General features: G+C 44.8%; 1 protein-coding gene across 2 annotated transcripts in view; it reads left to right on the forward strand.

The window, feature by feature from the left end:
• The window catches only part of ETV6 (ETS variant transcription factor 6), a 146,372-nt gene that overhangs the window by 124,459 nt on the left and 9,108 nt on the right, over nucleotides 1-12,805 (forward strand). For both annotated transcript variants that reach the window (XM_082223217.1, XM_082223216.1), the window contains exons 6-7: nucleotides 7,895-8,037; nucleotides 10,658-10,758. In XM_082223217.1, the coding sequence (XP_082079343.1) occupies nucleotides 7,895-8,037; nucleotides 10,658-10,758 (244 nt within the window). The remainder of the gene's footprint in view (nucleotides 1-7,894; nucleotides 8,038-10,657; nucleotides 10,759-12,805) is intronic.

Genomic DNA, 12,805 nt, shown 5'->3' on the forward strand with positions numbered 1-12,805 from the left:
CAATAATCAATGCCCCAAAATGCCATAGAAAATTAATCAGGGCCCCAGTGTACCATAAATCATAATCAGTGCCTAATGTAAATAATAATTAATAATGAGGGCCCAATGTCATCCTCGTCATTTTAAAATAACTTTTTTTGACACTTTTTTATTATTTTTTTGTTTGACCCCTAAGAATTACTCCTCCTCATAGAAATAAACGTTAAATTAACAAGTTACCTTTTTTTGAGTGTGTGTTCTTCACTCCCCTTCAAAACAGTGACCAGCTTACATGCCCCCTTTCAATGCAGCCTGCTTACAGCCCTCAACCAAAATGGCCGCTCCCGCGACTCCCACGTGCGCCCACAAAGATGGCGCCGACGATTTTCCCTTATCGGTGCCCTTTAAAGAAATGGCCGCCGCAGCTTCAACCCACGCCTAGAGGAGGCTAGAGAGGGAGAAAAGCGGGGGGGAGGAAAGCAGCGAGGACGGCAGAGAAGGACTGCCGGGAGTGGAATCCCACACACCGCGAGGGGAAGGAAGGGAGAGGGTGCGAGCTGGAACGGGGCAAAGAGGGCGGTCCCCGGTCGTGCCTGGCCTTAAATGGGCTAGGCCACGCCTCCCCGGCCCCGCCGATTGGCGGGCAGGGTTGCAGGGACGCCCGGGGATTCCCCTGTTCTCGCGGGGGCAAAAGGCCAGCCCCCGCGAGTGGAGTGTGGGAGGGGTTAGCTCGCAACCCCGTCTCCTCTCTAGCTCGGAAATGGCTTTGCGGAAAATGCGCCTCCTCCCCTCGCCTCCGCCCCGGAGCCGCGGCAAAGGCGTTAAAGAGCCGCATGCGGCTCCGGAGCCGCAGGTTGCCGACCCCTGACCTAAACATTAGTAAGCGCTGTGAAACAATAAAAAATGGCCTTCCCACAGGTTTTCCTTCCCGGTCTGTGACAGTTATACATTGTACAATGCAGGCCAGCTGTTTTAAATGGGCCATTCTGCATTTATTATAATGTGAAGCTCAGTCCGTAGGGTTGTGACCACCTGCGTCATGAATCTGAGAGTCAGACTCAGTTTAATCAAGCAGTTGCTCACTTCCACAGATGCCTGCTTACATCAGCAGTCTACTTGGGTGAGCAGTGTATGTAAGGTAGAAATTAGGGTTGCCATACATCTGGAGTTTCCTGAACATACACGGAATACTGCTGTTGGAAATGTCTGGGAAAATCTGGATGTATGAGAACCCCTGTTGCCACTTACTGAACTTTATTGAAATATGGCGACCCTAGCAGAAATTCAACAACTGGTAGGTAATTGCCCATTTCCATCTCTGAACTGAAGAAACGACAACATTCTGTATTTTTGGGTTCTTGGAAGCAGCAGCAACATCTCCTGAGTTGGTAGTTACCACGTTGCACAGTTTGTGTGAAAAGTTTTTTTAAGGAAGCAAGCAGCTCTTAGCAGTAACTCAAAAACAAATCAAACAAACAGGCCTTCCCAATTGGCATTTAATAATGTTGGGTCCTTGCCAACTGAATTGCTATTCCTTCCTTGCAGCATTACAGCAGCAACAACAAAAATGTGACAGGCTGTCGAATAATCTGCTATTCCTTGAAACTCCCTCCCTCTTCAAAGGCAGCATGAGAGGGCAGTGCACCTATTCACTAGAAAGAGCCTCCAGAGTAGAGAAATCCAGAGTCTTATACCTCCAAGGGGTTGCGATGCTTGCAGCTATTGCAAAAACAGCTTTGCTGGCTACTGGCTGTTTTGGGTTTGCTTCCTTCCTTGCTTGCTTGCTTGCTTGTTTCTCTCTTGAACTCAACGTTGAGAATTAAATGGTGGCTGTTTTGGAACTAAGCTGTCAATACTGCTACAGTTGTACCTTGGTTTAAAACACCTTGTGACTCAAATGTTTTGGCTCCCGAACGCCACAAACCCGGAAGTAAGTGTTCCAATTTGCAAACGTTTTTTGGAAGCCGTATGTCCGACACGGCTTCCGCTGGAGTGCAGGAAGCTCCTGCAGCCAATCGGAAGCTGCACCTTGGTTTTTGAACATTTTTGGAAGTCAAACAGACTTCCGGAATGGATTCCGTTCAAGAACCAAGGTACGACTGTAGATCTCCAAACCAGTTTTTACCAGAAATGAGGTCTGTGATGCTTTCCTTTCAAGGCTGACTTCCAGATGAGTGAAGTTTACTAGGCCTTTTAAAATCCTTGAGCCAGAGAGAGATTCTTCAGCACATTTGTTGGCTTGAAGCAGTTTTAAAAGAGGGGGAAAGACTGTTGCTCATTTGTGTGTATCACCATATTTTTCCATGTATTAGACTACCCCTAATTTTTGAACCCCAAATTAAGAAATCAATATTTATTGGGGGGGGGGAGATTGCCCTTCAGTTGTTGAGTTTTTGTGGGGGAGGTCGCCACTGCCAGTCACTTGCCACCGATCACCCAACCACCCACCCGCTCGCTGCCAATCGCATGCGCGCTTGCCACAGCCACCAGTCACACATCTGCTTGCCAACAGCAACCGCCTGCCCACTTGCCGCCACAGATCACATGCACGCCTCCCTCTGCGTTTACTACCCATGTATAAGACGACCCCCAATTTTTGCCAAATTTTTTAAAGCAAAAAAATATGAACTTATACACAGAAAAATATGGTAATTCACCTGAATACTAAATGTTTCAGCTTGGAACATTAGCCCTCTTCTCACTTTCCATTCCATATATTGAATAAATGCATGGAAGTGGGGAGTGTTGCCATCGCTTGACTGCCATGTCTTCAGTGGAAGGCGAGAACTGGCCCAGTGTGACTGGATGTGCACAGGGTCTGTACTAGCAGATGAGGATTTATGATTTATGCAGGCCCTTATTGTGTCTACTTGTACTTGCATAGCGCCCATTGACACAAGTGTAAGAACTCAGGAGAACAGTCCCATTAGTCTGAACCGTGAGTCAGTGACTGGGATCACAGGGCTCCTTCCAACATTCCCAGAGCAGCAGAGGGCCCACTACTGACAAGGGATCATGGAACAATCCTTGTTTCGAATGGGGAAATAGGAACTTGCCCCAGAGTGCAAGGACCACTGAGGAGATCTCCCACTGCATATTGGAGATCACTGAGGCATTGGAGAGATTGTAGTGTGACTTTTTCTGTCAATGCTGACCTGTTGTGCTGGCATGCTCAAGAGGAAGGACTGAAAACAGTGACCACTACTGAAGCCATGGGGGGGGGGAGAGGTTGAAAGGAGCCCACAGAAACCTGGAGCAGGTCATTAAACTGATAAATTGATGATAGGGCTTACTGTTTAACACTGCTCTTCCCTGCCCCCAATCAACAGAATTAATCAGGTGGCATTTTACTACCTGCAGCCCAGAGAAACCGTAACTATTTCTCAAAGGCAGGGCTTTCATCGTCTAACCAGTTTTGCAGCGCTTGCTGAAGCCATGTCTCATTTTAAGAGACTGCTGCTCATTTGCATACATCAAATATTTTTATACGAAATCTATGAAACATTTTTCCATTGTTGAACACTGAAGCACTTTTTGCTGACTTTTAATTAAAAAGCAACACTCAAAAGAAACTAAAAGGGGATTCTAATAATTCACGCAAAGTGATAAACCAAGAAGGAAATGGCAGGATTGCTTAGGTTTCCTCCGGCTAATCTGGTTAGTCTGATTGAAATGCAATCTGCTAGGAAGTCTGCTTAGCTGGACAAACAGCCAAGGTATATCAATGAAAGTTCTATCTGATGTGTAAAATAAGAACGTAGAAGCACAACCAACCTATATCACTGTATAATAAAGCAAAACACCCTTTCAGTCATAAGAAACTTCCATGCAAGTTTCCCCCTCTCCTTTTATTTTAACAATTAATCCCGCAAACACTCATCAACTAGATGAGACAGGAGAGATTTATGATTGCTTATTTCTCTTTTAATTTACTTGAAAAGCAAACATGGGTGGGGTGAAATTAGGTCTGGGCCACAGCACTGAGGTGGCGGGATTAACTTCCACCCCCTACACACACACACAATGGCTACTTTCCCTACTAGAACAAATTCAAATGCTAACTATATAGAACTATTATTATTATTATTATTATTATTATATACCACCCTTCATATGAAGATCACAGGGCAATTCAGATATGACTCAGTGTCCCGCGTTCATGAATTCTGTTTTGACCAGTCCTGGATTTGTAGAAGAAACAGCCTTGCATCTGTACTGGAAATACCTGTTTGCTGTGGGAAGCTGCTGTTTTTGGCTTCAGGGTTCCAAGCAAGTCATGAATATTTGCTTGGTGCTAGTCATAGCCAAGAAATAAAGAACAAGGCAGCACTTAGTTCCATCTGCCTTGTTCTTTCATCTTTGGTGCCTCCTGGCCGTGCTTTTCAGTTCCCAGGCTCCCTGATTCCTGTAGCCTTATGCAACCAACCTAGCTAGGAAACTACTTTTTTATATTCTGCCATGCACTTAGGCAATTAGTTCGGTGCATCGTATTCCCATAATTCACATTCCCTAACAAGAATGGTAATTATATTAATGAATTATAACATTCAGAATGCTTCCCAGCCCCTAAAAGCATCCTGCAGCCAACATTGCATAGACACAATAGAAGCAGAGAAGCCCTCTTCTGACACCACTGCTGTGGAATAAGCCCTAACATGTGCTCTGGTGTTTCCTTCACTTTCACCCCAGCTATTTCCTTCCTCCAAGTTCCCCAGAAAACTTTGGAGATGGCCAAGATATACAATGCATTAGCAAACATTTAGGAGGTATCATGTAAACCATACAGCCCTTTGCTTCATTCCAAAACTTTGAAAAGACTTCCAACAGACCACGAGTCAGAGACTGAATCTAAGACATGATCCCTGAGCAGATGCAAGCTGAAATTCTCAACACACCCAGAAGTTATCACTACCCTAAGGAGTCTCAAGGTGGCTAACAATCTCCTTTCTCTTCCTCCCCCACAACAAACACTGTGTGAGGTGAGTGGGGCTGAGAGACTTCAGAGAAGGGCACCCAGCAGCTGCATGTGGAGAAGCGGAGACGCGAACCTAGTTCCCCAGATTACGAGTCCACCGCTCTTAACCACTGTTGTTGTTGTCATTTAGTCGTGTCCGACTCTTCGTGACCCCCTGGACCAGGCACTCCTGTCCTCCACTGCCTCCCGCAGTTTGATCAGACTCATGTTTGTAGCTTCGAGAAACACTGTCCAACCATCTTGTCCTCTGCCGTCCCCTTCTCCTTGTGCCCTCCATCTTTCCCAACATCAGGGACTTTTCCAGGGAGTCTTCTCTGGCCAAAGTATTGGAGCCTCAGCTTCAGGATCTGTCCTTCCAGTGAGCTTCAGGACCTGTCCTTCTTAACCACTACACCACACAAAACAGCTCTCACCATCAGAAAGTTCTTCCTGAGGTTTAGTTTATTATTAAAGGTGCTGTTCCTGCATACATTGTGTAGCATCCACACAGCTTTGGACTCCTCGCCATTTAACTGAGGGAAATGGAATAAGTAACCTGTTGCCAACTACCAGTTTGCAATCTTTCAGTGACCAGTTTGCAAATGCAGCCCCCATATGGAAGTACCCCAGAAAATGTCCTTACTAAGGGAGACAACATGTGCTGAATTTCTTCTAACCTTTTGTCTTGATAGGGTTAATGTCAGTATCACTTTGTCAGTACCTAAATCTAATACTTGATACATCAGAATTAATCAAATCCTAATTGAGCGACTTTGTGCAGTACTAGGGCTGCCCCCCCTGCTCACTCTGCTCACCAACCCTCCAACTTCTCCAACTACCCTCCAGCTTCTTTGCCATCTGCCCTTCCCCCATACCCCCCACCCCTTTGCTCCAAGGCCCTCCCATTCCCCTTGCACCTAATAATGGAGTGGGGGCTTCATAAAGTGGCTTGCTAAACCGCTCTGTGAATCACCTCTCCCTCCTCTTTAAAATAGCTTTCCTGGGCAGGTTGCCCCCAGTGCTGCTTGCTTGCCTGCCATTTGCCATCCTGGAGTTGATGTGGCCAGTTATGCCATGTGAACGGCAGCATGACAACGGCCTCACATTTTTTATGCATATAGTGTCAGTTTGCATTTCTTAGTAGAAAAAGTATTGATCTGATGTGTAGGGTTCTGGAAGTTTCTCTGTGTGAAAGAAACAAGCAGAAGGTTCCTGATGTTTGGGCTATTCCTTCAGAGAAGCTGAGTACAGCTGGCTTAAACTGGTTCTCTGTCAAGGGCATGCTGACTCTAAAAGTCAGGCCAGAAGGAGGCTGGGTTTCACTTTATCTCTCTTTTCTTCTGGTGTGATGTTCTGTACATTGTATGCTTAGCATTAAGGTTTAGACTTATTATAAGTTATTGTAAGTTAAGTCTTCTGCAACTGGATTTCTTATGGACAGGGCCAATCCTGAATGTATTGGATTTGTGACCATTAGGTTCATTTGTCTTCAGTAGCAGTAAAGCTCTGCTGGATGAAATATAATTGATTGTCTCTGGTCTATTTGGGAGGGAATCCTGCAACATGTTTAAGTTTTTACTCTGCTAACAAGAATTGAGTAGAATTCCATGATATATAGGAAGACATTCAAGAGTATATACAATATGCTTTTCTTTATAATACAAATTATCTATTCTTCCCCTATAATAATAAATGAAATATATATAATTTGATTCCCATTTCTGTCTGAGGTAAAATTTCCTGGTGCTATAAATCAAGCATTGTCACTGCTGGAATTCATTCCTGCAGGAAATTTACCAGATCTGCTCCATCAGTAGAAAATAAATGATAGTGTTTTTCTGCCATACTTTTGTAAGCTGGTTTGAGACTGTTATTTGTGCCTATTCTTTCTCAATTAATGTTTATGGTTTGCTGGCTTGTTTTAAAGTAGATTTGAATCTTTTAAATGATATGTTGTCTGTATCTTTTCATATTGGCATGAGCTATTTAAAGACCATGTTCAGCAGAAAAGCAGTACAGAAATGTTTAAATAAATTAGGGGCTGTAAGTCCACCAGTGTACTTATAGGGCACCTAGAAAACTAGTGTGATGAGACAACAAACAAATTCAAATAAATAAATGCATTCTATGCTGAATGCCATCCCATGGGGTGTGAAATTCAACCTTCCCCTTTCAGAGAAAAAAAAGCTGTCTTTGAAGTGTGACAATTTCTTAGCTTTGGTCTGCAACCAGTTTTTGAAGTCTAAATTTCTCACTGAATATGCCTGTGGTGTAAAATTTACTGGCATGAAGCTGAAGGGAGTGGGGAGAACTAACCTTTTTGCTTAACCAGTCTAAAAATACTGGCATGAAAGAAGGAGGGGAGAAGTAATCAAAATTTAAGTAATCTGTTAGACCTTTAATTAGAGATCTAGTCAGGGTGAAATTTCAATCCAATTATCAAAAGTGAAGGCATTTAACTACTTAATAGCTCTGAAGTAATTGCAGTGCTTTTACAGAATTATGCAAATGCTGAATTGGAGAAAAGTGTTAAGGGACATACATATGGAATTTTCTGTTACATTAGCAAACAAGGATCATGATAAAAACACAAAATTTCTAGAAACAAATTATTTCAAATGTGCAATCATTTTTTAATAGAAACAATTAGACAAATACATGGTTGATCAAAGGTTAATGTGCATGATAGCTAAAGCCGCCATATATAGAAACACTATATCTTTGAATACCAGATTCTGAGGACAATCAACAGGGAACTGTTGTCTGTTTCCTGATCTTGCTTATAATTTCCTTGAGGCATCTGACTGGCTTCTGGCAGTGGTAGATGGAATAGACCTCTCATCTGATCTCCCAAGACAACCCTGGTGTTCTTAAGTGGAAATCTGAATTGTCAGCATCATTCCTGGTGCCCAGTTCATTCCAGGCATGGGTCTTTTCAAAACCTTTGTGTCCTCTTCACAGACTGCAGGCTCCTTTGGGATTATGTCTATCAGCTGCTGTCAGACAGCCGGTACGAAAACTTCATCCGATGGGAGGACAGAGAATCCAAAATATTCCGGATAGTGGATCCTAACGGACTGGCCAGGCTGTGGGGAAACCACAAGGTAAGGAGCAGCTTAGCTTTAGTACACCAAGTATTGCTGACCTAAGCTAGCAATGTTGGGCAGAGAAAGGGAGAGGTGTTGATCTCAAGGCAACAGGGTCCCTGAGAAAGGGGCTGCTAAGAATCTACACAATCTGGCTCCATGCATGTTGCTGTTTCTTGTCCATGGCTTGGGTGTAACAGAATTGTGATAACTGGGATTTATTTTATGTAGACTAGGGGCTGCATCCTTACTCACTCTGCTTGCCAACCTCCCTCCCAGCCCCCCACATCCCTAGAGCTTTCCCTTGTCAACCCATGCAGCTACAAATAGAGCTTTTCACCTTTCAAGCCCCATTTTTGAATCCACAACTCTTCTGTTCTGCAGCCCTGCTTTACATCCGTTTTCATCTTCACTCCTGTGTCTATGCATCCTCCTTTTGTGCAATGCCCTTTGCACACAATAGTAATTCCTGCACCTTCCTCCTACCACACCTTGCAGCCACCACCATTTTCACCTTCTACCACCACTCCTCTTCTGCATACATTTTCATTCCCCCGCTTTCATCTTCAAGCCCATTGCATACCTCCTCCCTAATTTTCTCAACTGCCCCTTGCACACAGACCACCCACATTTGCAGGCCTCCTCCTCTCCTATTCTGCAGCCCCTTTAGGCACACATGCCTTGCTGATATATATCACTGTATCTCTAAGATGAGTAGAATCTTAAGAGCAGGTCTGTCAGTTATCCTGTTCGGTTAGAGAAGGTTAAGTTAAGTAATGAATGTTGTACATATGTGGGTATTTGCTTGTCAGTAAGGTATCTATTCTAAGTTATTACACTGATTCTAGAACTTCTTGCTGAATGGTACCAGGAATGAGGGCTTCACATCCTTTATCTGTCACATGAGGCAGCTGAGGAATGGAGGAGCGCTGTCATGGACGGGCTAGAAGCAGAGGAGTGGGGGGGGGGATCCAGCTGGGGAACCCTCAGGGGAAGACGGCTCAGAGCCAGGGGTCTGGTGGTGGGACAACAGTGAGTGGTCTGAAGGAGAAGACTGGGAGGAGGAGGTGTCAACAGCAGAAGAGGTGGCAGGGTTTAGTGAACAGGAAGAGGCTGTGGCAGAGCACCGTTCAGACTCTGAGGTGGAAGTGAGGGCTGGAGGGAAAGGGGACCAGAAGACAGAGAGGCAAGCTGCTGAAGAGGCCCAGGAGTCTCCTCCTGCTGCTGCTGCTGCTGCTGTGACTAGCTCCCCTCCCCCCTGGTCTCCTGGGACACACAGAGAAATGAAATGGGCAGAGCAGAGGGGGGTTGTGTGCAGACATAGCCTAAGACTGCGCAGGAAAGACCCTGGAGAGTATGAGTCCGAGTGGGCACTGGGGACCTTCAGTCCTTGCAACTGCTTCATCAAGGCAAGACCTAGAAAGAGTTTCTGAGACCACTATGCCGGAGCTGTGGATTGTTTCCTTGAATACTGGCCTCAAGTGATTCATTGTGTTGTGCTGACCTACGCCTGACTCCAGCCCTGATGAGGGGGAGGGTTGAGTACAGCAAGAAGAGAGCGGGACAGAACAGGGAAAAGTGGCTGTTTTAATAGCAGCCCAGGGTTTAGTAAAGCAGGCATGGAGATACATCAAGGGTTGCTTTCCCCTTGCCCCCCCCCAAAAAAAAACAGTTTTAACAAGGAGAAATAGCAGAGATGGGTACTTTGAAATGCACAGCAAAAAGCTAAGATAACCAAGCCTTTCCAAACTCCCTTGTCACTGTACTCAACTACCACTTCTCTTCCCCCCCAGTGTTATCCCGTGCAAGCTCTACTCAGACCTCTGCAGTGTTTAAGATTGCCACTGTTTTCTACTCATCCCTGCTTTACTCAAATCTCTGCTGTTGTTTAAAACCACTGTTTTCCTCTGTTTTTCTCCCACCTAGCTTTACACAAATTGTTGCTGTTGTTTAAAAGAGCAGTTTTCCTCTCAATGTTTCTCCATCCCCACTTCAAACTTTGCTGTTCTTTAAAACAACCATTCTTTCCTTTTCAGTGCTCTTCCCTTCTCGCTGTGCTTGTGCCTCTTCCAGGTGGTGGTGGACTTTCCTTCTTTGGAGGTTTTTAAGCAGAGCTTGGGTGGCCATCTGTCTGGGATGCTTGAGTTGTGATTCCTGCATTGGAGGGGCTGGACTAGATGACCCTGGGGGTCCCTTCCAATTCTGTGGTTCTCAGCTGCCTCATGTGTGAGAGCTAAAGGACAAGAAGTTCACAAATAGTCCATACTTTACTCAAACCACCACCGTTTTCCTCTTCGTTTACTCCATTGCTGCTTTATTCAAACTTCTGTCATTATTTTAAACCCTCTCACCGTTCTTCCCTTCTTGCTCCCATGCCATGACCGCTGCTCTTGTGCACTTTGCCTTCCTCTCTCCTCTATCCTGCATAACAAGGACTGGGATGAGGCAATTGGGGGCTGTGCGATGACATTGTTAGATTTTTATTATATTGTGAGATAAAGTGATTCCCTCCCCAATTCTGTAGTCTACTAATATATGTGGGAAACAAAACAAAAGGAAAGACAGAAACATCAACCACCTTTTTCTTTGTATTATTATGATTTAATTATTGCTTCATGCTTTTCTTCTTTCTTTACAGAACAGAACAAATATGACATATGAGAAAATGTCTAGAGCTCTGCGCCACTATTATAAACTAAATATTATCAGAAAGGAGCCAGGACAACGACTTTTGTTCAGGTGATACTTCTGAATATCTGAAGGCTGGGGATGGGTTCACCAGTTCACAGCATTAAAACCAATATCTCAATATCTATCAGTATTCCATGAGGCCACTGTGCAGACTGTATGTGCAGCTCTGCATATAAAGCTTACAGTTTGGCACCTGAAGGATTAATCAAATCAAACTGTGACTTATGTTCAGCAAGTGGTGAATTTGCAATATTGCATTAATGTAAGCATGAAGCCAAAAATTGCATTTTCTAAAAATTCAGAGCTATTAAGACCAAAACAGGGGACTGGGTTTTCTTTTTCAGGACTGCATATAGCTCTTTATAGTATTTGTACTAGGCCATTGTCACACTGGTGACAGGTGGCACATGCTCCAGAGTGAAGGAAGCATCAATGACAGGTAGGCACAGCAAGTGAGCACGGCTTGTGGCAGAAGGGAAAGCAAGAGGGGCAGCCAGTGAGAGTTGAGCATCTCTCAAGGGTGTGGAAGTGGGTAGTTTGAGCAAAAGGGGTGATGTGGCCCTGTGGATGAGTGAGCAGAGGTGGAGTGGGCAGGTGAGCTTGCAGTGGCAGGGAAGTCCAGGAAGGGAGGTGATGCACAGGCGGAGCAAAGTGCAGATGAGTTGAAGAGGTTTGATGAGGAGTTGGGGAGCGGGGCTTGGGCAATGAGAAAGGAGTAAGGAGAAGGGCAAGGGGAGGGGGCTGTGGTGAGGGAAGAAAAGGAGTGTGGAATAAAAGAAATGAAGAAATGGTAAACACCTCCACTGAAATAAACATTCTGAAACAGTACCTTTGCAGGTACAAGAGGACCATTTTTCCCCCCATTTAAAAAGGAGCACATGAATCAGCCTTTTACTGAATCAAACCACTGCACCATCTAGGCTGGGGCTCACCAAACTATTTATTTGTTTCATAAAATTTATATACCACTTGATTGTAGAGAGGGAAACCCTTTTAAAAACTGAAATGTAGGGGTGGACTTCCAGCAAGCCGCGGCCATCGGAAAGAAGCGTGGAATTCCGAGCAACGTGGGGGTTTTAAGACGTTCTGCAAAGGCTCTGCAGACCTCGGAAACTCAAGGGATGTGGCACCCAGCGGCGCCCTTGCATGCTCTCCCGCTCTTCGGGTTTTATTAATAGAACTGGAGACGGGATTGAGCTGCAGGCGCAAAGGGAAAGCACCACTAATCCAGTGTTCATAGAATCATAGAATCATAGAGTTGGAAGAGACCACAAGGGCCATCGAGTCCAACCCCCTGCCAAGCAGGAAACACCATCAGAGCACTCCTGACATGTGGTTGTCAAGCCTCTGCAGTCTCTGGCTTCTGATGAAAGCAGCAAGCTTCCAAAGAGAAAAAATGGATTTTGGATTATACAGTGATAACCTCTAGTTACGTACTTAATTCGTTCCGGAGGTCCGTTCTTAACCTGAAACTGTTCTTAACCTGAAGCACCACTTTAGCTAATGGGGCCCCGTATCCACACCAAGAACAGCTGCTCAAGTATCTTCCTTTACAATTACACGCTTTAAAAGTCCCTTTTTGCCTGTTGTACAGTGGTACCTCGGGTTAAGAACTTAATTCGTTCTGGAGGTCCGTTCTTAACCTGAAACCGTTCTTAACCTGAAGCACCACTTTAGCTAATGGGGCCTCCTGCTGCCGCTGTGCCGCCAGAGCACTATTTCTGTTCTCATCCTGAAACAAAGTTCTTAATCAGAGGTACTATTTCTGGGTTAGCGGAGTCTGTAACTTGAAGCGTATGTAACCCGAGGTACCACTGTAATTGGATGTTTCTATCCATTGAAATATTGGAGAAAATTTGGAAAGATCCAGACAGCTGAGGGGTGAAAAAAGGGACTCCATCCTGACAGCGGTGAGGAAGATGGTGCAGGAAAGAAAGTTGCAGGAGTAAAGACAGAAGTGAACAACCCTGCTGTGTGAGTGTTAAACTGAAAGTCCTCAGATACTTTGTATAAAGTGCTAAGGCAGGGCTTATCATTGTAGTGAATTTTGGTTTTTGTGGGAGTTAAAGAGGAGATTTTTTTTTTTGCCCTGGTG

The sequence above is a fragment of the Podarcis vaucheri genome, assembly GCF_965113315.1.
Source record: "Podarcis vaucheri genome assembly, chromosome: 5".
Taxonomy (NCBI): domain Eukaryota; kingdom Metazoa; phylum Chordata; class Lepidosauria; order Squamata; family Lacertidae; genus Podarcis; species Podarcis vaucheri.